Source organism: Erythrolamprus reginae, chromosome 6 (assembly GCF_031021105.1).
Source record: "Erythrolamprus reginae isolate rEryReg1 chromosome 6, rEryReg1.hap1, whole genome shotgun sequence".
Lineage (NCBI taxonomy): Eukaryota > Metazoa > Chordata > Lepidosauria > Squamata > Dipsadidae > Erythrolamprus > Erythrolamprus reginae.
In genome coordinates this window covers 58,108,824-58,135,280 of record NC_091955.1, presented here as the reverse complement: position 1 = coordinate 58,135,280, position 26,457 = coordinate 58,108,824, and the positions used below count along the sequence as shown (strand labels likewise).

The 26,457-nt window shown below is 40.7% G+C and overlaps 1 protein-coding gene and 1 non-coding gene across 2 annotated transcripts in view; one reads left to right on the top strand and one right to left on the bottom strand.

Annotated features, from left to right (window-relative positions):
* Positions 1-7,362: 7,362 nt before the first annotated feature.
* TRNAD-GUC (transfer RNA aspartic acid (anticodon GUC)) lies at positions 7,363-7,434 on the bottom strand. Its single transcript has one exon. It is a non-coding gene; the product is annotated as a tRNA-Asp (tRNA).
* A 212-nt stretch (positions 7,435-7,646) lies between these two features.
* LTA4H (leukotriene A4 hydrolase) overlaps positions 7,647-26,457 on the top strand; it is a 29,795-nt gene continuing 10,984 nt past the window's right edge. Inside the window, exons 1-11 of the mRNA XM_070755859.1 lie at positions 7,647-7,888; positions 9,802-9,932; positions 13,215-13,335; positions 15,540-15,608; positions 20,113-20,217; positions 20,359-20,411; positions 20,924-20,996; positions 21,106-21,246; positions 21,812-21,835; positions 23,162-23,232; positions 23,316-23,427. Of these exons, the coding sequence (XP_070611960.1) occupies positions 7,736-7,888; positions 9,802-9,932; positions 13,215-13,335; positions 15,540-15,608; positions 20,113-20,217; positions 20,359-20,411; positions 20,924-20,996; positions 21,106-21,246; positions 21,812-21,835; positions 23,162-23,232; positions 23,316-23,427 (1,053 nt within the window). The 5' untranslated portion in view covers positions 7,647-7,735. The remainder of the gene's footprint in view (positions 7,889-9,801; positions 9,933-13,214; positions 13,336-15,539; positions 15,609-20,112; positions 20,218-20,358; positions 20,412-20,923; positions 20,997-21,105; positions 21,247-21,811; positions 21,836-23,161; positions 23,233-23,315; positions 23,428-26,457) is intronic.

Sequence of the window (26,457 nt, the reverse complement as noted above, 5' to 3'; positions counted from 1 at the left end):
CAGTTCTAATTGTGAGCATTTTATGGTTTGATTGTTTTTTATTCCTATCAAGTAATTTACTGTAATGCTATGTTGTATCAAGGACTCTACCTCCCCAAGATAAACTTGAACATGAAAAAGTGAGTGTGCTGGGAGTAGCCTTCAGTTCACTTTAATCACATTTGCAGTTCACAATGCATAAATAAAATAAAACTTTCTCCATTTCATAGGTATACAGTACTAAAAATCTGCCATGTAGATCAGAAAATGTGGGGGCTCAGTAGAATAATCTCTGTTCAAGTTAACAAAGTTACAAATATGCCATTAAATGCATTGGACATCAGCTTCCACAGTGCCAAACAACATGTATTTTGAAATTATGGAAGTGGGATCAAATGTAACTTTATTTGTAAGATATTCAGCACAGGGGGAAAAATGATTTCATTAATACAGTTTCCTTCTTTCTGCATGCTCCCTCTTTCCTTCTATACAATTAGATAGTAGAATCAGTCTTCAGTATGTAAGGAGTTAATAGCTGAATAGGAAAGGAAAAGGTGGAGAAAGGAAGTGGAGTAGAGGAGGTGGGGGCAACAGGAACAGCTGCCACAATTGCAATCATCAGTTCAAATCAGTGGGCAGAGGACGATTTTCCAGATCCTCTGACCTTAAAGTTAGGGAGTAAAAGGAAAAGGAAGCACATTTGCACAGACCTTCTGTAACAGTTTCCTTAGGGAGGGGCGCCTCTCCATGCACACAGATACCTCTCTAAACAAGCATATACGTGAAGTTCCAATTATAGATTTACAAAAGAACATAAACAATCATAACCTTATTAATATTTGTCTGATTTCCAATCCTTCACGTGGATTACCTCCAATACATTATAATCATTAATTTACATTTTGTTCTCTGATATTTAAAAGCGTGACTTTAAAAAGACCTCAGATTAGTGATAGAGCTTCAGATTTGAATCTATGTTCAACATATAGATCTTATTCATGTAGATCTTATTCTGAACTAGCTCAGCTCAATTTGCTGCCACACATAAAAATCTATAAAATCAGTTGGGAGCAACAATTAGGAGGCCCTTTGGATGGCAGCAAAGAGTTAGATTTAACAAATATCTCTTGACTGCCCATCATTAAGATTATCAAAAATTTTGCAGTTCAGATCTGACCGCCCTATGCAAATAGTATCTTTGTGATTCACCTGGGGGCTGATTTTCAAGACCAAGACATCAATAGCACTTTTAATGTTAATACAGTAACTGTGCATCAAATAGTATCTCTTAGAACAAAGATAAACAACTTTAAAACATAAGACACATGTGCACAGGAGCTAGATTAGCATCACTTCAAAAGAGACATTGAAACTCTGGAGAAGGTGCAGAAAAGAGCAACCAAAATGATTAGGGGACTTGAAACCAAGGCTTACGAAGAGAGATTGCGGGAACTGGGCATGGATAGCCTTGAGAAAAGGAGGGCCAAAGGGAACATGATAGCTGTATACAGGTATATGAGGGGTTGCCACAGAGAGGAGGGGGTCACTCTATTCTCCAGAGCACCAGAGGGCCGAACGAGGAACAACGGCTGGAAGCTGACCAAGGAGAGATTCAACCTAGAAGTAAGGAAGAACTTCCTGACGGTCAGAGCGATCAACCATTGGAACAACGTGCCTGCAGAGGTTGTGAACTCCCCAACTCTGGACACTTTCAAGAGGAGATTGGACTGCCACTTGGCTGGAGTACTTTAGGATTCCTGCTCAGGCAGGGGGTTGGACTTGATTACCTGCATGGTCCCTTTCAACTCTAGCAATCAATCAATCAATCAATCAATCAATCAATCAATAAATAAATCTCTTGACTTAATATTTGGATGAGTTTGCAGTTGGGATCCATTCAAAAGATTTTGCTTCCTGAAAGGAAGAACTAGTTATTCTGAAAAAACTGGTCCTATATTTTACTTACATATAATTTTAACACTAATGACAGAACATGAAATCCACCATTCCAATGGACTGTAAGGTAGTTTAAAAGCAACTGGCCATAAGATAGAGCATTGTCTTCTCAAACAAAAGAATAGGGAAAACAAAAGGAATGGCTAGAGAATTGCTACTCCTGCTGTCTTGTTTTGATATGATAAAGCCTGCTACCCACTTACAGGAAAGCAGGAGAATTTCACATCCAGATTTTTTTTTTGGCAATAGCAGCAGCAACAACAACTACACTGTATACTCTATTTAAAAAAAAAACATTGTCCTAATACCGCTCTAAAACATGCACTTCTGTTGCGATGCAAACCAGTGGGGAAGGTAAGTAGAAATTCAAAGGCAGTCTAGTTGAATTTCATAATAAAGGCAGAAGAGGCAGTGTTATCAATCTGAACATTTCCTGATAATATTCACCTTTTAAGGACTTCATTGCATTCTTACCAAGAGTTTGTCTATGATGTATGTCTTGGCTGATGAATAGAGTAGAGTAGAGTAGAGTAGAGTAGAGTAGAGTAGAGTAGAGTAGAGTAGAGTAGAGTAGAGTAGAATAGAATAGAATAGAATAGAATAGAACAGGAATTCTTTATTGGCCAAGTGTGATTGGATACATTGTCACTGTGAATCCTAGTTAAATTGTCAATTTGCTTATTTTTTTAAATTCACTTTTCACATCACTATAAATCCCAATGTAATCATCAATCTGTTTGTCATTTTCAATTTTTTTTTCATTCTTTTTTCACTGTAGATCCTAGTGTAGTCATCAATCTGTTTTGTCTTTTTTGTTCTCTTTCAACTGTAGGGTCTCCTTGGTTTTCATTTTCTTCATTTTCATTTTTTATCATTGTATATTCTATATACAATATAGTATATAATACTATATTTTAATAGTACAATTTCATTTCTACTTGCTTTTCACCTCTGGTTTCTAAAAGACAATTTTTTATATTTTCATAAAAGGTTTTAAACATCTCAATCAATTCTTCATAGGTAGACGCCTCCATGTTGTTAAGTTCACAATTCACAAAGTTTAAATCCATATAATCCCTTTATATTTCAGCCCAATCAAATCCAAAATTCTCTTATCTTTTTTCACCCAAACGGTACATATAAAGTTTTTTCAAGTTTCTAGTTATCTCATGAGCAATGTTAATTTCCAGCTGTTCAAATGCAAAACTTTCCACAATCTGTTGCAATATTTTCTTTTATCCAACAGATGGCAATGTCGCTTCCCAAAACATCTCCTAAAAAAAAAGAAACTATTTTAAATTCACTTGTGACTTATAAAATATTTTTTCCAAATTCTTAGTCTTTTTCAGTCTATTTAACTCCCATCAAATCTAGTTATAAAATTATCCTCAAGTTCGGGTTTGTTCCTTCCTAAAAGGACTTCTTCCTTTAAATCTCTCTATGGTATTTTCAATTGCTAAATAGCCACTCACTCCATTTTGAAGATTCTTTTAGTTCCTTTTAAGTTTTAAGTTTTCTTCTTTATCATTAAATCAGCCGGACACTCACCATCTCAGTTCTTCTTCACCTCTCCCCAGCACAAACGCATAAATCTTGTCACTCAGGCAATCCACAACCTCTCCACTCAATCAATCCAATCGTAGCCAACCCAGCTATGGCAACAGAGTTGTTCCTTGATCTGTTGGCTAAGAGGCTGGTGTCAGCTCTCGGTAGGGACATTTGAAAACCTACACTGGACCCCCAACTGGTGCCTTTCTTTTCCATTGCCCCTCTAGGACACATCTGACCTGATTCCGGTTCAGTTCCAGTTGTCCTAACAGCTGGGGTTCGGGGTTCCCTGCAGAGCACAGAAGAAGCCCTTATTGCTGAGATATTGGCCACACTCCCTCTCCTGACCAAGCTTCTAGAGAGAAGGAACACAAAATAGGTTTCCAGCCTTTGTGCCTGGAACCAGGCACTTCCCCTCGGTTATCGCAGAAGCAGATAGATAGGCCCAAACGGCAGCTAAGCCTCTCCCCAAGTGGTAGGTGGAATTTAAAATTATGAATTTGGTGGTCCATGGGTTCCAGAAGTTTGGAAACCCCAGATTTAGTCCATCAGACCTAAAGACTGGGGGGAAATTCAGGTCTTGACAGTCTTTCTTTCTTTCTTTCTTTCTTTCTTTCTTTCTTTCTTTCTTTCTTTCTTTCTTTCTTTCTTTCTTTCTTTCTTGATTGGATTTGTATGCCGCCCCTCTCCGGCAAGCAGAATTGAGGCCAAGAGAATGATCATTCTGTAAGATAAGGGCCACACTATCGAAGAATAATTCCTGAGTTCCACCTAACAAATCTAATGGAATGGATAGATACCCTGAGGATTTTATAAAAATATAAGATTAACATATAGCTCTGGTGCCCAGATGGAGGTAGCATACTAGAAATGGTTAATGGGATGAGATAAGTCCCCACCTGTATCTTGCTCCCTTCCTTGTCAACTTGGTTGATTCTTAAGTTAATTTCAGTAATAATATTTTTATTTTTATTTTTATTATTATTATTATTATTATTATTATTATTATTATTATTATTATTATTATTGTCTTTCCTGAAAAGTTTTATTTTTTCTTTTTCTTTTAATGTTTTATTCTGCTGGTTTTATTTGCTGCAGCCACCTAGTGTTGCCTCTAGGGAAGAGATGTGGCTATAAGTTAAACAAATAAGTCCCAAAGCAATGAACACTGCATTTTAATGTTTTCTGTCCATGATTAAACAAACACTAGCACAAAGCAAAAGTGTCATTTATCACCGCGTTTCTATTTTTTAATAAAATATTAATAGTCTCACCAAATGACTAATTCAGAAATGATCTGGAAGGGACCTTGGGAATCTTCTACTAGTCCAAGCCCCCTGCTCAAGTAGATGACCCTATACCAGTGATGGCGAACCTTTTTTCCCTCGGGTGCCAAAAGAGAGAGCGGGCATGCTATCGTGCATGTGCGAGTGCCCACACCCGTAATTCAATGCCTGGGGAGGGCAAAAACAGCTTCCCCTGCCCCCCCGGAGGCCCTCTGGAGGCCAGAAACAGTCTTTCCCCCAACTTCTGCTGGGCCCAGTAGGCTCGTGTTTTGCCCTCCCCAGGCTCCAAAGGCTTCCTTGGAGTCAGGGAATGATTAAAAAAAACATCCCGCATCCCCAGGAGGCTCTCTAGAAGCCATAAACGCCCACCCAGAGCCTCTGTGGGAGCCAAAAATTAACTGGCCAGCACACACATGCACTTTGGAGGTGAGCTAGGGCAATGGCTCACGTGCCAGCAGATATGGCTCCATGTGCCACCTGTGGCACCAGTGTCATAGGTTCGCCATCGCTGCCCTATACCATTTTGGACAGGTGGCTGTCCAATCTCTTCCTAAAATCCTCTAGTGAAGAAGGACCCACAACTTCTGAAGGCAAGCTTTTCCACCGGTCCTTGTCATCATTTCATCCTTCTCATCTTGAGAAACCATGAGTGAAAGTGACCATTAGGTATTATTTATTAGGGTTTTTAATTAATTATTTTAAATTGTTTTTAAATATTCTGCCGCACGAATCCCAGCAACCACTTAGGTCCCACAGAGTTGGCCTTCTCTGGGTCCCGTCGACAAAACAATGTCGATTGGTGGGACCCAGGGGAAAAGCCTTCTCTGTGGTGGCCCCGGCCCTCTGGAACTAGCTTCCCTCAGAGATCAGAATTGCCCCCACCCTCCTCGCCTTTCGTAAGCTCCTTAAAATCCACCTCTGATGTCAAGCATGGGGGAACTGACATATCCTTTCCCCCTAGGTCTATACACTTTATACATGGTATGTTTGTGTGTGTGCTTGTTTGGTTTTTAATAAGGTTTTTTTTTAGTTATTTTAAATATTAGATTTGTTATATGCTGTTTTTATTATTGTTGTTAGTTGCCCCGAGTCTATGGAGAGGGGCGGCATACAAATCTAATAAATAAATAAACAAGCAAGCAAGCAAGCAAGCAAGTAAGTAAGTAAGTAAGTAAGTAAGTAAGTAAGTAAGTAAGTAAGTAAATAACCCTAACCCCCCCCCCCTCTGATCACACTTGGCCACAATAAAGTATTGCATCCTACCTTCTGTTCTGTCTGGGTTCCCCCAGACGTCAACACCAACTAAAAAGAGTATCAGACACGCTGGTAAAAAGCAAAGTCATTTTATATCTTTGAAAACAAACACAGATAACAAAAACTGTTCTTACAAACTGGAATGCTATGAAGCTTCACAGAAAAGTCACGACGGCCAGACAATACAACAGGCTTCTTGCTGGCACACACACCACTGTAGATAATAAAACCCACGCCTCTCCCAAGTTTTCAGCCTTCGAGGTCACAAGCCAGAATCAGAGACGCCAAAGATCGAAGTAAGGTCACAGGACTCCCAAAAGATAGCTCTCCACAATACAGGAAGGGCGGGCCTGCCTTTTCAACCTTTCTGAGGAGAACCACACCCAAACCCAGCTGTTGCCTATTAGGGATGGAAATACCTGGCTAATTGTCCCCTTCTTTGTGCTGCCCTTCTCTGCCTCATATCTATGATGGCTTGTGCGTTCTCATCTAATCACTCCAGGCTACTCGCTGGGGAGAGCTCCCCCCCCGGGTGTCTCAGGCTGTTCTCCCTCCTCCTCGTCCTGACATTCCTCTTCCCCGTCTGCCTGGTCCTCCTCCTGTTCCTCGTCCTCCCCCTCTGAGCATGGAGCCGGCAGAGTTCCAGCCGTTCCCTGAGGAGCCTCAGACTGAATCACAACACCTTCCAGCTGCCAAGATTGAGAAACACCGGTCTATATACTCTAAGTCAGTGTTTCCCAACCTTGACCACTTGAAGATATCTGGACTTCAACTCCCAGAATTCCCCAGCCAGCGAATGCTGGCTGGGGAATTCTGGGAGTTGAAGTCCAGATATCTTCAAATGGCCAAGGTTGGGAAACACTGCTCTAAGTACCTATAGTAAGCAGCAGCTTTAGCAAATTGCTAATCTTTGGCAGGGGCTTTTTGACTTAAATGGGGTTAAAAAATACACTGGAAAGCAAGCCAAACAAACATAGCAGCCCAAGGGGAGAACTTTTAGCAAAGAAATCTGGTCCACCGTCAGTTTTATGAATGTGTTCCCCAGTTAAAACAGTCCCTGTTCCTTACATTATTCTTTAAGCAATAATTAAAATAATTAGAAGATACTCCTCAAACTTTTAATTGGCTGGCTTAAAGATGTGCTGGTCCTTGCAAGAATAGAATCCGATACGATTTGTAGTTTTATTGAGATCAATACTGTGAAAGATAGCAAACTAGGTAGCCTACTGGCTGTTGCCGTGAACGTGTAAAATACACAACATTTTCATCTGGAAATCTCTCTCGGTTTCTATTAAAAATTTTGAAGAAATACAGTACACAAGGGGGGAAAAAATTGTGCCTCCCCGTCGGGGAATCGAACCCCGGTCTCCCGCGTGACAGGCGGGGATACTTACCACTATACTAACGAGGAAGAACTGATAAAGGCGTCGCTTTCTACCCACTTAAATTGCTTTCCTTGAAGTTTCGGATTCGTAATAGGTTAATAGGTTGCTCAATCGATATTTAGAGGCTACTTGGTTGTCGTTGCATCATGGGAGTAGCAGTCCGCTTCCCATTCGTTGCCCGAGCGCTGGCCCTCCTGAAGAACTCTAACTCCCAGAGTCCTCCTTGCTCCCACCCACAATGAGGAGCCCACGAGGCGGTCCTGGGAGTTCATTAAATAGCGGAGCGTCGCCCCGAGGCGCCCGGCGTGTAGCTGTGTTGCCGGAGCCATGGCTGAGGTAGACCCGAGTTCCTTCGCTGCTCCAGATGCCTGCCGCACTCACCATCTCTACTTGCGGGGCCGCGTGGACTTCGAGAGCCGGTCGCTGCGGGGCACGGCGGCCCTCACCGTGCGGTCCGAAAGGGACAACCTGAGTTCCCTGGTAATGCCGCTCCTTCCATGGGGGGCGCTGAGGGGCGGGCGGGTATCGAATGGGGGGGGGGGGCAGGACAGGGAAGGTTGTGATAGGCTGCCTTTAGCGTTGAGAATTGCCCGGGAATTCGGATTCCGAAGTCGAATGAAGACGAAATAAAGGACCATCCCAAACCTCTCTGGTACTAATTCTCTTCTTGATGTGCACAGGACGTCTGTCAGTTTCCTTCAAGTGACTGCTTGATAAAAGATTTTGCACCTCAAGTAAACCTCCATTGGAGCCATTAGAACTATCTTCTAAGCTAAAATAGATTAATAATATTTTAATAATTAAGTAAAACATTAAGTTATCACTTCCAGAATCTTTTCATTATTGTTAGAGCTTTCTTTGGCTTCTATTTTAAGCAGTTGAATTAAAATAAGGATTTCCTTACATGGGGCTGTAGGGCAGTGTTTTTCAACCAGTGTGCCGTGGCACACTAGTGTGCCGCGAGACATGGTCAGGTGTGCCGCGAAGCTCAGAGAGATAAAGAAAACAAGAGAAAGAGAGAAAGAAAGAGCAAGAGAGAAAAAGAAAACAAGAGAGAAAGCAAGCAAGAGAGAGAAAGAAAGCGAGAGAGAGAAAGAAAGAAAGACAGAAAGAGAACAAGAGAGAAAGAAAGCAAGAGAGAGAGCAAGAGAGAGAGAGAAAGAAAGCAAGAGAGAGAGAGAGAGAAAGAGAGGGAGGGAAGGTGGGAGAGAGAAAGACAGAGGGAAGTAGGGAGGGAGAGAGAAAGAGAGCAAAAAAGAGGAAAGAAGCAAGAGAGAAAGAGGGATGGAGAGAGAGAGAAAAAAAAGAGGGAGAGAAAGAGGGAGAGAGAAATACTGTAGAGCAAAAGGGAGGAATAGAGAATTTTTTTGTCCAAACTTTTTTAGCGCCCCCCCCTCAATGTGCCCCATGGTTTTGTAAATGTAAAAAATGTGCCGCGGCTCAAAAAAGGTTGAAAATCACTGCTGTAGGGGGTGGTCGAGGTGTCCCTGCTACTTACTGTGTAAACGTAGAGGAGTACGTTTAGTAAAGGAGGGGGATGTAGAATGACAATGCACTGTGGCTCATGCTCAAGTACCATATATAAAAAAATAATGCTGTGAATGTGCTGAGCTAGCACTAATAAAATATTAAGCCTTCTTGGAAGTTGCATTTTTATCTCCCTGATAGCCGATGTTGCAAAAACATAATCTTTCCAGGACTTTCTGCTAGGTCAAAGTATAGTTCTTAATGGAGGAATAGGGGAAAGCTCCTCCTCCTCTTAAGGGCAATAAATCTTCAGGGTGGGTCTTTGTCCAATCCTGTTTTTAAGCTAAAAATTCCTCTCAATTTTTCTTGGAACAGATTGAGCTGTTTCATGACTGCTTCTCAAAGAAGCACAGCACAAATTACACATTTTACTCATGTTGCTGGACTGTATATATAAAATTCTGACCTTTTCTTCCAAAATGTGACACTCGTCCCGCAAAAATGTATTGTCCTGGCCAAAATAAATTTCCCAAAGAATTCTTTGTTAGTATTGTGAAATTATGTCTCTCTTTGCAGTTTCTCTCTTACATTAAACATGTTGAAACTTTACTAGTTAACTGTTTTATCCTCTTTTTATGTAAAAAGGAGAAAATGGGACAGAGAGTAGGAATGGTTTTGCAGCCTTATAACAAAAGCTTATACAGTACTTGTTTTAAGAGTTGAGCTGTCCTAACATGAAATATATATTTTTTTAATAAAAATTGAGTGGAGAAATATACAGTAATGAAGTATTTTGAACTATCTTCTATGCTAAAATAGTTTAATAAATCTTTAATAATAAGTAAAACATTAAGTTATCACTTCCAGAATCTTTTCATTATTGTTAGAGCATTTATTTATTATGTTAACTCAGATTTATTTAACAGGTTTTGGACACCAAAGACCTAACAATACAGAAAGTGGTTGTTAACAATCAAGTGGCTCAGTTTGTTCTTGGACAACAACACAGCTTCAAAGGAGCACCACTTGAAATCACATTACCATTCCACTTGAGGAAGTATGCATTTTTATCTTCATACTGTGGTTATCTTGCTATTAGCTTGATCTTAGGACCTATGTCGTTATATAGGACCCTGCCCTTATTGAATAAATGATACTGCAGCATTATAATTGCTGAGAGCCAGTTTGGTGGTTAAGACAGCAGGCTAGAAACCAGAAATCTCTGAGGTCTAGTCATGTCTGAGGCATAAAAGCCTGCTGGTTGACTATGAACTTTCAAAGTACTTTCAGCCAAACTAACCTCCCAGCATAGTTGCTGTGGGGAAAATTGGAGGAGGGTGAATTACATAAGTTTGCTGCCTTGAGTTATTTACAAAAATAATAAAGGTGGGGCAAAAATGAGTAAAATAATTCTAGTACTGTAAATATTGTTAGGTGAGGCACAATATTGTATGTTATCTTTAACAGTCTTATAATTATTAAAACCTTCAAGGCATTCCTGGCTTTCTGTTCCACAAATCCTCTCTTTTTGTTTTGCAGTCTAGCACCTCTTTCCAAAGACTTGACCTTTAATCTTTTATTAGGAGTAATTTTTTCTTCATTCAAAGAAAGCAGTTTTGGGTAGCCTTACAGTGGGCAGCAAATAAATAAAAACCAGAAATAAAGTTTTTTTAAAAAAATTGAAAAGTAGAAAACAAAAAGACAAATTTATAAAAATGTTGGTAAAGCAATCCACTTGAAAATTGTAGACTGGGAGGCAAAAGAATAGACTTGAAGACTGCTTTCTGAAAATTGGGCTGTGGTTCCCTACTTCTAAGATAGAAAGTAGGAGGAAAAACCTCCAAAATCAATTGCAGGATGAGTAATATTAGAAGAATGTACTGCTGGACAAATTCATTTCCGCAAGTTTATCTTCCAATTTTAAAATTGGGGATGTGTGTTTTCTCATCACCACCCATTTGCTAATTATTCCTGTTTGTCCTTCTTGGTAATCTTGGTAAAAAGTTTTCAGCCTCACCCTTTAAAGAAACTTGACACATCATGCCAGAATTAATTTGTGCCATTAGAGACATGGTGGTTATTTTCACTTTAAGAACCTTTTCATTATTGTATTATTTCATTACACATTATTTGTTATGGTAACTCATATTAATTTAAGAGGTTTTGGAAATCAAAAACACCAATACAGAAAGTGTATTGTACTTAATTAAAACATAATATAATATAGAAAGATTATAGTCCTCAGAAAATATCTCTCAATCTGGTGATTTCTGGAGCATGTTTTCTTCTTTAATCCAAAAATTACTATGAATTTAAAAAGCAACATTGCAGGTGTGCATTATAAGAATAATATAGAAGAGTATGTTAAAGTCTAGTCAACTCGCACAAGTACATTTATTTATTTATTTATTTATTTATTATTTGGATTTGTATGCCGCCCCTCTCCGAAGACTCGGGGCGGCTCACAACAAGTGAAAAGCAATCCAATACATAATCCAATTAATTAAAATATTGAAAAAGTTAAAAAACCCCATATACTAAAATACATACATACAAGCATACCATATATAAATTCAACGTGCCCAGGGGGAGATGTTTAGTTTCCCCATGCCTGACGGCAAAGGTGGGTTTTGAGGAGTTTGCGGAAGGCAGGAAGAGTAGGGGCAGTTCTGATCTCCGGGGGGAGTTGGTTCCAGAGAGTCGGTGCCGCCACAGAGAAGGCTCTCCCCCTGGGGCCCGCCAACCGACATTGTTTAGTTGACGGGACCCGGAGGAGGCCCACTCTGTGGGACCTAATCGGTCGCTGGGATTCGTGCGGCAGAAGGCGGTCTCGGAGATATTCTGGTCCGATGCCATGAAGGGCTTTAAAGGTCATAACCAACACTTTGAATTGTGACCGGAAATTGATCGGCAGCCAATGCAGACTGCGGAGTGATGGTGAAACATGGGCATACCTAGGTAAGCCCATGACTGCTCTCGCAGCTGCATTCTGCACGATCTGAAGTTTCCGAACACTTTTCAAAGGTAGCCCCATGTAGAGAGCATTACAGTAGTCGAACCTCGAGGTGATGAGGGCATGAGTGACTGTGAGCAATGAGTCCCGGTCCAGATAGGGCCGCAACTGGTGCACCAGGTGAACCTGGGCAAACGCCCCCCTCGCCACAGCTGAAAGGTGGTTCTCTAATGTGAGTTGTGGATCGAGGAGGACGCCCAAGTTGCAGACCCTCTCTGAGGGGGTCAATAATTCCCCCCACCAGGGTAATGGACGGACAGATGGGATTGTCCTTGGGAGGCAAAACCCACAGCCACTCCGTCTTATCCGGGTTGAGCTTGAGTCTGTTGACACCCATCCAGGCCCCAACAGCCTCCAGGCACCGGCACATCACTTCTACCGCTTCGTTGACTGGGCATGGGGTGGAGATGTAAAGCTGGGTATCATCGGCATATTGATGATACCTCACCCCATGTCCTTGGATGATCTCACCCAGCGGTTTCATGTAGATGTTAAATAGCAAGGGGGAGAGGACCGACCCCTGAGGCACCCCACAAGGGAGATACCTCGGAGTCGACCTCTGACCCCCCACTAACACCGACTGCGACCGGCCAGAGAGGTAGGAGGAGAACCACTGAAGCACAGTGCCTCCCACCCCCAACCCCTCCAACCGGTGCAGAAGGATACCATGGTCGATGGTATCGAAAGCCGCTGAGAGATCGAGGAGCACCAGGACAGAGGATAAACCCCTGTCCCGGGCCCGCCAGAGATCATCCATCAACGCGACCAAAGCGGTTTCCGTGCTGTGACCGGGCCTGAAACCCGACTGCTGGGGACCTAGATAATCGGCTTCTTCCAAGGACCACATTGTGGCTCTTTGTCCATATATTCAGAAGAAACAGTGCTCACATTCTCTTGTTTGTCAATAACCATTTAAATATATTTTTATATTTGTTCTGAGAATTTCTTAGAGATCTGATGATACAAGATTAAACTTGGTATTTAATAGGCTCATTTTTTAAAACTTCTTTTCAGGCAAATGGGGCTCAGTAACTATAATTATTAAGTAGCCCATTATAAAATTGATTTGCTTTAAAAATGTAATAGACACCTGCTTCCATTCAGATACTGCATAGTTCTGTTATTTTTTATTCTTCCAATTCGTAACTTAATTTTTTCCCATGCTCTATTGTGCATATGAAGTTTTCTTATACTCTTACTTTGTTGGTGGACCACTAACTACTAAGGTCTTTCAATAGGTTTTCATCTTTGTTACAATTGAGGTTTGAATGATGGTTTAGGAATGTCTAAGTAATATTCCAAGTCTCAATATTTGAATATTTGCAGGGGCCAAGATGTGGTTGTGGAAATCTCTTTTGAAACTTCTCCAAGGTCTTCAGCACTTCAGTGGTTTAGTCCAGAACAGACATCAGGGAAAAGACATCCATTTCTTTTTAGTCAGTGCCAGGTGAGTAGGTTGTTTTAGTGGTATGTCTGATAAGTAAGTACTACTGGTCTTATTGTCTGATAAAGCCTTACTTCCTAAACGTTCAGATAGTATGTTGTTAATACATCCTCATATACAGAAGATGTGCCGTTGAGGGTAAAGACATACTTGGTTGTAATACGGAGTTTAGTGCTTGGTTTAACATACTTAGATGATTTATATGGCTTTACACACATCTTAAATTATAAGTTTACACAGTCTGATTTGTATATATACTGTACAACTTCGGATTTGACACTTCACAGCATAGTCATTTTTGAGACTCTGCTTATAACTCAGATACTTACAAATGTATGGCATGCATTTTTGTAATCTTACTGGGCTACTTCATATGTGCCTGCCAAATTTCAGATTGCCTAAGAACATAAAGTTTAGAAAGGAGTCTACTGAATGAGATGCAATAAAATGTAGAAGTGTAATTGAGTTAAGGATGTGAGTCTGAATGAACGGTGACTGGATATGATTATGCCAGAATTGGATTCTATTCTGCATTGTAGTATAGAATAAACATTTTACAGGTAGTCCTCAGGTTACAGTGGCAAGTAAAACCAGATTTTCCATTGCTAAGTTATGCAATTGTAAAGTGCAAATCCATGTGACCATACCACAGAAGTTCCAGTAGTCCTTTTTCTAATAGACATACCGTGTTTCCCCGATAGTAAGACCCCCCCGATTGTAAGACATATGGGGGGTTTCAGGGGGGTTGGCTAATATAAGCCATACCCCGAAAGTAAGACATATGTTTTACTTTCGGGGAAACACAGGGGTATTGCGGGGGGGGGGGGGGCGATGACCAGCGCCGTCCTTCGCCTCGCATTTCCGGGTTGGCGAGCCTGGATTAGAAACATAGAAGAATTCTCCATCTTCCGCTGAAGGGGTTGTGGCGTTTCGGACCAGCGCCATCCTTCGCTTTGCCAAGCCGGGGAAGAGGCGGTGGCGGCGAGGCGAAGGACGGTGCTCCCCTCCGCTCGGCTCACTTCGGACCAGCGCCGTCCTTCGCCTTGCCGCGGCGCCACCGCCTCTTCCCCGGCTTGGCAAAGCGAAGGACGGCGCTGGTCCCCGCTAAGCCTTCTGCGCCTGACTCGTCGAGGCGAGAGGGAAGAAGGAGAAGCGCAAGTGGATGCGGAGCGCCCGGGAGGCATTTATCCGCCCGGGAGGCATTTATCCGTCCTTCGCTTTGACGGCGCTGGTCCACCCGCTCGGCTCGCTTCGGACCAGCACTGTCAAAGCGAAGGACGGATAAATGCCTCCCGGGCGGATAAATGCCTCCCGGGCGCTCCGCATCCACTTGCGCTTCTCCTTCTTCTCTCTCGCCTCGCCGAGTCAGGCGCAGAAGGCTTAGCGGGGCTCCCCGGGCAAAGGCCGGGGCGCGGCGGCGGGCAAGGCGCGTAAAAAAACCCCGGGCAAGAAGAGCCCTCCGGGAACGGCTACCTTCACCCTGTCAATTTGGTGAGTGGAGGCGGGAAACGGCGGGGGGGGGGGTCTGAAAGGACACGCGCACCGCGACGCTCGCACCTGGCTCCGTGCCTTCCCGGCGCCCGTAGTTCCCTTCACTTCCTTTGCCTCGCGTCCCCACCGCCCCCCCAATCGTCCAGCCCGTAAAGCGGTACGGGGCTGGGGGTGGGTGGACGCCTAACGCCGCCCGCCCGGAGGAGAAGAGGCCTCGCCCGGGCCGAAGACGAGCCGGCCCCGGTGCCCAGGACAATATAAGACATACCCCCAAAGTAAGACACAGTGGGGCTTTTGGGGGTAAAAAGATAGTAAGACACTGCCTTACTATCGGGGAAACACGGTATTTTAAATATAAAGTTATATGTAGGTATAATTTTTTAAAATAAGAAAAATAAACCAAAAGGAACAAAAACTCAAATATACCTACTATCAAAAAATACAGAAAAATGGGCTATAAAGAATAAAGTATGCCAGCTTCTCCATTCACTTTGCTTATGAGAAGTCAGCAGGGAATTTTGTAAATTGTCATGTGACAGTAAGGATGCCACGCCCACTGGAACTGCAAGGACTTATTGCAAATATCATTCATTTGGCACTGTCGTAAGTTGCTGAATAGTTGTAACCCAAAGACTGCCTGTACTATTAGCCATACCCTTAGTGGTTTGCTGCACTATCTATACAAGAACTAATAAATGACCTTTTCCCTTCATTAGGCTACTCATTGCAGAGCTCTTCTTCCCTGCCAAGATACCCCCGCTGTGAAGTTAACATATTATGCGGAGGTAAGTACTGGGTTAGTGATGGCTACCTTTTCCGGAACAAGTGTGCATTCACTTCCTCCGTGCGCCCTATACCCCATGCATGTGTGGCATGCTCATGCATCCCACGCATGTGCATGTGCATGCACACACACACACTTTGCCCTGCATGTACGCATGGCACCCACTCACAGACCTTGTGGATGCGCGGCAGAGCCCCAAAGGCCAGCTGCCTGATGGGAGGCACACACATGTGCAGAGGAGCTGAATTGGGGCGATGGCTCATGTGCCATCAGAGATGGTGCAGTGTGCTGCCACTGACACGCGTACCATAGGTTTGCCATCTTGGAACTAGGCTGTTCAGTGCTTCGGGGTTAGTGCTAAAAGGGTACCTTGGAGAGCAGTGTTTCCCAACCTTGGCAACTTGATTTGGACTTCAACTTGATTTGGACTTCAATTCCCAGAATTCCCCAGCCAGCAAATGCTGGCTGAGGAATTCTGGGAGTTGAAGTCCAGATATCATCAATTTGCCAAGGTTGGGAAACACTGCCTTGGAGAAACAGTTGTGAAACAGTAGCTCTTTGAAGCATCCAGATCTTTTTCCTGGATTACATGGCAGCTGCAGAGATCAGCTGTATGGTCCCAAATAAAGACATCGCTTTAAACGTTTTAAACTTGCAAATGGATGCTACATTCATATTCCTGCATACCCCGAAACATCTTTTATTAAATTATTCCCCAAGACTCTAGTCTTGGGGAATAATTGCAGTAATGCCTTCCTTTTGTGCTAGGTTGGCCCAACAGAAGTGGTATAAGGTATGCTTCGAAATTGCATAGATTCTGCCAGACTTCTTTGAGGAAAGAAATAGTTAAACAGTGAAAATATTCAAATGGTCTCTGTTAGTTTTGGCAGGTACCAAATGTTGACCATCTGTTTGTAAGGTCTAGATAGTTACTTTGGTGTACATTATTTATATCGTTAAGCCCAATGTTTCTCATTCTTGGCAAATTTAAGATCTTAAGGACCCATTTCACCCATGTTAAAGGGCTGGCTGGGAAGGTTCTGGGAGCTAAAGTCTTAAAGATGCTGAGATTGAGAAATGGTTTAGACCCACGTTTGCTAGAACAGTGTTTCCCAATCTTGGTAACTTGGAGATATCTGGACTCCAACTCCCAGAATTCCCCAGCCAGCATTTGCTGGGTGGGGAATTCTGGGAGTTGAAGACCAAATATCTTCAAGTTGCCAAGGTTGGGAAACACTGTGCTAGAAGACAGTATTTTGGTATACGGAATGAACAAATCAACCACAAACATTAAAAAAAAAGTTATGATAAGAGCTTAGAAGAGGAAGGAACTAAAATTGCTTAGAAGAGGAAGGAACTAAAAAGTGCAGGGGCATTAAATGGTATAATGTAATGTAATGCTGTTATTATATTTCCACATAAAAAACGGAGACTAGCACATAATATCTCCGGAACCGCCTTCTCCCGCACAAATCCCAGCGACCAGTTAGGTCTCACAGAGTTGGCCTTCTCCAGGTCCCGTCGACTAAACAATGTCGTTTGGCAGGACCCAGGGGAAGAGCCTTCTCTGTGGCGGCCCCGAACCTCTGGAACCAACTCCCCCCAGATATCAGAGTTGCCCCCACCCTCCTTGCCTTTCGTAAGCTCCTTAAAACCCACCTCTGTCATCAGGCATGGGGGAATTGAGATTTTTCCTTCCCCCTAGGCTTATAAAATTTATGCATGGTATGTCTGTATGTATGATTGGTTTCTTAAATTAGAGTTTTTAAATTCACTTAAATATTAGATTTCTTTATATTGTCTTATTGTTGTTAGCCACCCCGAGTCTACGGAGAGGGGCGAAATACACATCTGATAAATAATAACAACAACAACAACAACAACAACAATAATAATAATAATAATAATAATAATAATAATAATAATTTACAACATATATATGTTCTTTAAATTATCCTGTTGGCTGCATTGCAAAATATGTAAATAATTACTTTTATGAAAATATCACATATTTTGGCCCTGTACGTTATTGGAGTTAGAAATTTCCAGTGTTCTATAGCTTTAAAGAGTTAAGCTTTAAAGTGGCACATACCAAACATTTTCTCATCAAAACTGCATGTCAGAAAATCCTGATTTAAATTTCCCTGTTGTAATTACTGATAGCTAATTGGTTCATATGAAGAAAAACTACTTTTTAGATAATTTACCTAAGTCTGAAAAGTGAGTTTTAAAGAAAATTAAAACATAATTAGATGCAGTATTGCTTTCATTTTGCATGAATGTTTGTTGAGCGTATGTGTAGGGACAAAAGAAGAAAAGTAATTTCTTATTTATTTGACAAGTAACAAAATTCACACATAAATATGCCAAACAGTTAACAAATCTTTATATCAACAAGACAACTTAAAAATCACTTAAGTTATTCAGCTCTCTAACAGTTGAAAGCCCAGTGTTACACATTGTCATGTTTGCACCTTCTGATTAAAGTTTTTTTTGAAATATATGTAATAATGTATTAACATTCATCAGACCCCAGGGTTTATAGATGGCAATTAGCACTTGAGTTTCACAACCAGTACAACTCAACAATAGAGCAAAGTACTGGGATTGGCCAGTAAGCACACAAACTGCTGAAACAACTGAAGTTTCCAGGTGGTCTTCAAAGGCAACCTATGCAGAGCAGATTACAGTAATGTAATAAGGAGCTAAAAGCCTGTTTGGTATAGTGGTTATCAGACTAGAAACTGGGGGAGTTTGAACTACCTTAGATATGATACATAGGTGATAACTATCAGAGTGTCCTGTTCCATATATTGTAATGTCTGAAGTATCAGCCAAAGCTGATCAAAGGTCTCTCCTAGTTCTGGTCAGAAAGGATCCTCAGATTGTACGCCTGGGAATTATAAATGGTAGTGCTATAATCAGCAGATTTCTCAATTAGTCATCACTCTGTTTAATTGACTTGAATTTGAGACTGTTTTTCTCTATCCTGACCCTAGCAGCCTTCATGCATAAGGACATCTACTACATTTGCCTCTAGTTCAATGAGGAGAGTACAGCCGGATATCCTCAGCATATGAATGATACTGCATCTCAAATCTAGCTTATTGGTGTAGTTGTTAAATGGTATAGGTGAAACAGGCCCTGGAGCCCTCTATAACAGATGGATGAAGGACCCAACCTTCTCCTTTTACCACCATTGACTGAAACATCTTTTAAACAGAAAGCAGAACTGCTATTGCATAATCCAACTCTCAGACCATGCAAACTTTTCAGAATACCATGGTTAACATTATTGAAAGCCATTAAGAAATCCTGAAAGACGAGAGTCATTGGGTTTCTTTCTCTGAATCCTTTCTGAGAACATCCACAAAGGGTGTGAAGGAAATGGACAATTACTAAAAATGAAAATAGATGACAGACAGGCAGATAATCCCAGCAGATGACCAAGTCTGAAACCAGGCTACTATAAATACAGAAAATTTGTTTTCCTCAGCACTCTCTGTAATTGCAAATTGTCCTCAGAGAAGGTATACATCCAATACATACATACATACATACATACATACATACATACATACATACATACATACATATATACATACATACCACTGTTTTCTTGCTACTTTTGCTACAATGGACATATTTCTACCCATTTGGCAAAATATTCTACCCCTAAATATGTATATATATAGTATAGGTCTGGGGTCTGTAACCCGTGTCACAAGTGCCAATGTGCGATGCCTTCTACATGTGATTTATAGAGCTTTTCAACCCATCTTTTTTTTAGAGTTCAAAATGTTTTTGTTGCATGCAGAAATAAAATTTGATTTATCTGTAGCAGTTCATTGATTTCAGAAATACAAACACACCATAGTTTTTTTAATAATAGCATAAAGGCAAAAAATGATATACGCAGTCTTATTTTCAATTTTATATGTCAAAAGAGTTTTGTGGCTCCTGGGGTTTTCTTTTCTGTGGGAAATGGGTCCAAATGGCTTGTTGAGTGTTTAAGGCTGCTGACCCCTGGTATAGGTTTTATTGTATGAGGGAACCACGATTGGCCACGACTTACCCTTGTATAAAGGAGCTGTTCATATGTCAAGCCTTTATTTGTACATTCTAAGTGCATGAAATATACATTTTTAGGATGTGTCTGCTTGAACACCTCTTTGTTTTTTGTAATGGTTACACTTAATTTATTTGAGTTAAAGTTGTGCACTTATTTTTCTTGTTAAATGCTAGGTAATGAAAAATTTACTATAAGCTTATATAATTGAGGTACTGTACATATTTATATCTAATTTTGCTGGAGGATGTAGCACAGTAGAATCAAAGCTGAAAACATAGCAAGACATAGAGGGAAGTATATAAAAGGAGAGGGGAGCGTATACATAACACATAACAGACATTTCTGACTTGCATTGTTGCAGAATTAGCATTTTAATTAAAAGGAAAAGTATCATATTGGACAGAAATTACAGATATGTTTTGTGTTTAACTAGTTATCTGTTCCAAGTGAGCTGGTGGCTCTTATGAGTGCCAAGAGAGATGGAGACTTGCTTGATCCAGAAGACCAAAGTAGGAAGATATTCCGTTTCATTCAAAATGTAAGAGCATTCACATGATATATTGTATCACAAGGATGACTTTTCTTCAGCAAAATTTAAGCTGTCAAACATATAATTTTGTTTGTAATTATGTTTTTATTTTCTAAGAACTTCCTTCCTTCCTTCCTTCCTTTCTGTTAGGTTCCAATACCCAGTTATCTGGTTGCGTTAGTAGTTGGCGCCTTGGAAAGCAGGTGAGGGCAATATAGTTGAATTCTGGTTAAATGGGATGGAGGCGATTTAAACATCCTCATCCTCAATTGCTGTTTATGGCTCTTGATCACTGGGAAAGGGCTGCCTGATTGCTCAGCTGGACACACCTCAGGCAATGAACCCGTACCTACCAGCCACCTGGTCAGGGGAATGGGAAAAATCAGATTTCATTTTCTCATTGCAAATAGTAGCAGGGAACTGTCAATGCTGTCGGCTGGTAAGAGGCATCTAAATGCCCAAAGGCAGGAGGTGACGGAGAAAGCGAGGCATATGCTGGTTCTTTCCATGGTGATCAGTGTATAAGTGGAAGATTAGTCAAGAAACTGTACTAAGAACAAAAATAACTGAAACAATTACCTAGCAACTGTTGCATTTCAGTGCTATTCACTGCAACTAATTTCCTCTAGTTAATACAATTTAACTTATACTGCCTTGCATGGTAATGAAATCTAAACAGTAGTCTTCATGTATCTAATTGAATTTTGTTCTACAGAGTCATTGGTCCTAGAACTTTGGTGTGGGCTGAAAAGGAACTGGTGGACAAAGCAGCTTACGAATTTGGTGAGGTGAGTCACTTGCATAATGATAACAGCTATATATGCTTCTGTATTTATTTGTCTTCTGTATAAACATGTTCAAACGTTAAACACTGAAGTTTGCTCATTCTTGTTTCAGGCTGAAGCCATGCTGAAAATAGCAGAAGATCTGGCAGGTCCTTATGTCTGGGGTCAATATGACTTGCTGGTGTTGCCCCCATCATTTCCATATGGTGGTATGGAGAATCCCTGCCTCACTTTTGTAACTCCTACTTTATTGGTAAGTTTGACTTTATTATGGATTTTATCTCCTAGAAGAAAAATGCTGAATCAGTTTGGCCCCATTTCATTTGTGACATTTTCATAGTATTTTGTCTTTTGATATGTCCTTATACAGGTAGCTACTTACAACCACAATTAACCCCAAATTTATGTTGCTAACTGAGACATTTGTTAAGTGAGCTTTGCCCAATTTTGCAGCCTTTGTTGCCATGGGTGTTAAATAAATCACTGCAATTGGCTTCTCCATTGACTCTGATCACAAGGAAGGGTGGTGTCACATGATTATAGGACACTGCAATCATCATAAATATGAATCAGTTGCCAAGAATCTGGATTTTGATCATGTGACCATGGGGATTCTGCGATGATTGCAAATGTGCAAAATGGTCGTCTCACTTTTTTCTGTGCTGTTACCACTTTGAACAGTCACTAAATGAACTGATGAAAGTCGGGGACTACCTGTAAACTATTTTCTGTCCAAATTAGACCATAATATTGTAAGACATTGTCTAATATTAATTTAGAGACTTTATTAGCCTTTTTTTTGTTCTTATTTTGTGCAGGCTGGTGACAGATCATTATCCAGTGTAAGTATAAATCTAAATTTACTCATTTATGAAGATACATTACACTATGAAATGTAAATGAATTACTCAAATCTTACATACCATATTTTTTGGAGTATAAGATGCACCTTTTTCCCTCCATGAAAGAGGGTGAAAATTTAGGTGCGTCTTATACACCGAATGTAGCTGTGCCCAGCCTCTCAAACAGAGGTTTCAGGGGCTAAAAAATCCTCTGAAACGGATGTTTCAGAACTGAAAAAAAAGTCTCCAAAATGGAGGATTCAGAAACTGAAAAAAATATCTGAAATGGAGGTTTCAGAGGATGGAAAAATCAAGGCGGAGAGCTCACAATCAACGAACCTGTTGCTAAAGTTCACCTCTGGGAACAGCTTTTGGAAGTACAGTATTCCAGGAGGCTGATCACCTACCAATCAGCTTTTCTCTTATTTTCTTCCTCCAAAACTAAGGTGCGTCTTATGCTCTGGTACGTCTTATAGTCTGAAAAATATGGTAAATGGCTTCAGTTAATAGACATTATTTCCTATTTAGTTTTAAAAGATTCAATACATATTAATAAGAAAAATAGTAAAAGTTTGTATTCTGTAGAATTTCATATAGAAATTTAAAACTGAAGTACATTTAGGACAGTGTTTTTCAACCAGTGTGCCGTGGCACACTAGTGTGCCGTGAGACATGGCCAGGTGTGCCGTGAAGCTCAGAGAGAGAAGGAAAGCAAGAGAGAGAGAAAGAAAAAGAAAGCAAGAGAGTGAAAGAGCGAGAGAGAGAGAAAGAGAACAAGAGAGAGAGAAAGAAAGAGAGAAAGAGAACAAGAGAAAGCAAGAGAGAGCAAGAGAAAGAAAGCAAGAGAGAGAGAGAGAGGGAGGGAGGGAAGGAGAGAGAGAGAAAGACATAGAGGGAGGGAGGGAGGGAGGGAGAGAGAAAAAGAGCAAAAAAGAGAGGAAGGAAGAAAGAGAAAGAAAGGGATGGAGAGAGAGAAAGAAAGAGGAAGGGAGAGAAAGAGGGAGAGAGAAATATAGCAAAAGGGAGGAAGAGAGAGAGAGAGAATTTTTCCAAACTTTTTTTAGCCCCCCACCCTCACCCCGCTCAATGTGCCCCAGGGTTTCGTAAATGTAAAAAATGTGCCGCGGCTCAAAAAAGGTTGAAAATCACTGATTTAGGAGATTGTATGGGCATTGGAAAAACATAAGTCCTCCATCTTCTGGCTGCATCCGTTTGATGGCATTCTCCTTCATGTACTCAGTGCTGTAGACGTCAACCAGTAAAACAAAACGTGATTTTGCTCCTATATGAGTTAAAGAAGCCACAATACATTTTTATACATTTCAGGTTATTGCCCATGAAATTTCTCATAGCTGGACAGGGAATTTGGTAACAAACAAGACTTGGGAACACTTTTGGTAGGTGAAATTCAAATGCTTGAAGAATTTTTGTTTTAAGGATCTATCAAGAGAAATACTCATTTATCTGCTTCATATTCTAGGCTAAACGAGGGGCATACAGTTTATCTAGAACGCAGAATTGGTGGTCGGCTCTTTGGAGAACAATTCAGGCACTTTCAGGCTCTAGGAGGCTGGCGAGAGTTACAAAACACAGTAAGTGAATTATTTGTTTATGGAATATTTAAATGTACAACATTATTCCCTTGACATGTGAAACAGCTGACAAATAATCGAATAAATAATGCAAATCCATTTAAAACCAGTTTAAACTCCCTAAGCATCTAGGGGGAATTCAGTACATGCAGTGAAAGACTACCAAAATTTTTACTACCACTGTGGGCGTGGCTTATGCAAGATGCCCTGCATTTTCTTTCAACATCTTTCAGTGCAAATTGGATACTCTAGGGTAGAGCTTCATTTTCGCTACCCCATCCGGGCAGCAGCCCACCCCGAGTACATCTATCAATACAACAGCAGGAACACCTAACCTGGTGTCTGTGGGAAAAAATAAGTCTTTAGCACCTTATAAAAGGCCTGCAATACTGCCTCATATGAATCTTCCAGGTAACCTGAAGGTAATGTGCAATGATATTAAATATCATAGAAACATAGAAGTCTGACGGCAGAAAAAGACCTCATGATCCATTTAATCTACTCTTATACTATTTTCTGTATTTTATCTTAGGATGGATATATGTTTATCCCAGGCATGTTTAAATTCAGTTACTGTGGATTTATCAACCACGTCTGCTGGAAGTTTGTTCCAAGGATCTACTACTCTTTCAGTAAAATAATATTTTCTCATGTTGCTTTTGATCTTTCCCCCAACTAACTTCAGATTGTGTCCCCTTGTTCTTGTGTTCACTTTCCTATTAAAAACACTTCCCTCCTGAACCTTATTTAACCCTTTAACGTATTTAAATGTTTCGATCATGTCCCTGCTTTCCCTTCTGTCCTCCAGACTATACAGATTAAGTTCATTAAGTCTTTCCTGATAAGTTTTATGCTTAAGACCTTCCCCCATTTTTGTAGCCCGTCTTTGGACCCGTTCAGCTTTATCAATATCTTTTTTTGGTGAGGTCTCCAGAACTGAACACAGTATTCCAAATGTTGATCCAGTTATTAAGTTAACCCTAACTTAACAACTGCAGAGATTCACTTTTAAAGCTGTGGCAAGAAAGGTCGTAAAATGGGGCAGAACTCATTTAACAAACATCTCACTTAGCAGCATAAATTTGGGCTCAGTTGTGGTCATAAGTTAAGGACTACTGTATTAAAGAATGATTTTAAGTGTTAAATATATATTTTTTAAACCAAGTACATCTGACTTCAATAAACAAAACCATAGTCTCTACCTAAACTGACTTTTAATTTTTGGAAATGTTTGCTATATTGCCCCCTCCTTGCCATTTTCAGTATATTGAAAATGAGAAAGAAAGACATAAATTAAATTAAATCCATTAAGCAATAGCATAAGAAGAATATAAAAGAAGTTAAAGAATTCTTTATCAAACAGAATTTTTAAACAAGACAAAGATGTGTGGAGTAATTCAGAAAACTTCCTTACGTTAGGCAGGAAAGCTTTCAAGATTTTCTTGCATTATTTGAGGTTTTATTGCTAACCACAGGACCATTTTAACTTGAATTGGGGAAAAGAACCAGATGTCAATGCAATAAAAAGGAAGTGTATTTTGAGGAACAAAATCTAAAATTATTTTAGTTAGGACATTTTGAGCTTGTACAAGTTTTCTCTCTCTTTAAAAATTGCTCTATGTCTGATCTAGATATGGGCAGGATAGACATTACAGTGCCCAAAGCTTCATGACCCAGGAAAGAACCTGATTGATTGATAGACCTTATTCAATTATTATAGTTGCTCATTTCACATATGCCACCCCAGGCAGCTCACAACAGTTAAAACGATAGCAAGAACAATAAAAATGCAAATAAAAACAGCATACAACTATATTAAAAACTATTGGCAGAAATTCAGACACAAAACAGTCACAATCAGTAGGTATATCCAAGCAATACATTTGATTCAGTAAAACCATTGAAGAGTCTTATCACTTCTACTTGATCCTTAAGTGTGGTGGCACAGCCATGTCTTCAGGGACTTTGCAGATGCCAGAAGAGAAATTTTTGTTTTGTTTTATTTTATTTGTTTGTTTATTATATTTTTATCCTGTCTTTAGTGCTTTATAAATAACCCAGGGCAACCAAATATAACACAGTACTCCTTAATAAAGGAGAATATTTGCAGCTCAGGGTTGAAAAAACAAGGTCCTTGGTGCTGAGTTTGCTTGTTTTCTTGCAGAAATTTCAATAACAAAGCTAGGTAACCTCATCAATGCAGTTTGCTGTTGGTTTATATTCTGGTGGATTGCCTATCAGTGTTGGTGGGGGTAGTCTTAGGGATTCTTTTGTTGGACTGGTTGCTGTTGGCTTCTTTGGCAATTTCTTGATTGGGGTATTGTTTGCTTGACTATTGGTCTGATGTTAACCTTGGAGTTAATATATGCCAGGGGTGTCAAACTGGCGGTCCATGTACCGGATGAGTCCCGCACCGGCCATGCCCACCCTAGTTCCACAAAGGGCAAAAATGTCATGCGACGGCAATGTAATGCCACAAGTTTGACACCTGTGATCTATACTGTTCTGGGTGCTGATTGCTGGGGTAGAAGAGGTGCTTGGGTGACAGTCTCTCTTGCATAGTCCATAGATGTTGTGAATGTTTGTATCTATTGATGGCTGATTTGTCAGAGTGCTTCTGATGTTTTTGGACCTGGCTAGGTCTTAGGATGGTCCCATTTTCCTAATTGAAACTATGGTTAAATCTCTCTATGTTGTGAAATTAAAGAATCTTCATTAAGTCTTCTGACAGCTAGTTAGTGATCATGGATGCGTTCTGCCAGTCTTCTGGCTATTTGTCCTACATAGTGTTGCAGTCCTTACAATGTATGTTCATGATTCCTGTTTTTTTCTTCTGGGTTGTTGGGTCATTTGGGTTGCTTAGGATATTTTGAAGACCTTGAGTTGTCTTGTGTGCTATGCTGATTTCATGTGGTTGCTAAAGCCGAACTTCCGTGTTCGGCTTCGGGAGACAGCTGGGAAGCGGCACGGGTGTTTTAAAAGTCGCAGCCGGCCTGGGGAGCTTGCCAGCACCCCCCCCCCCGAACCGGG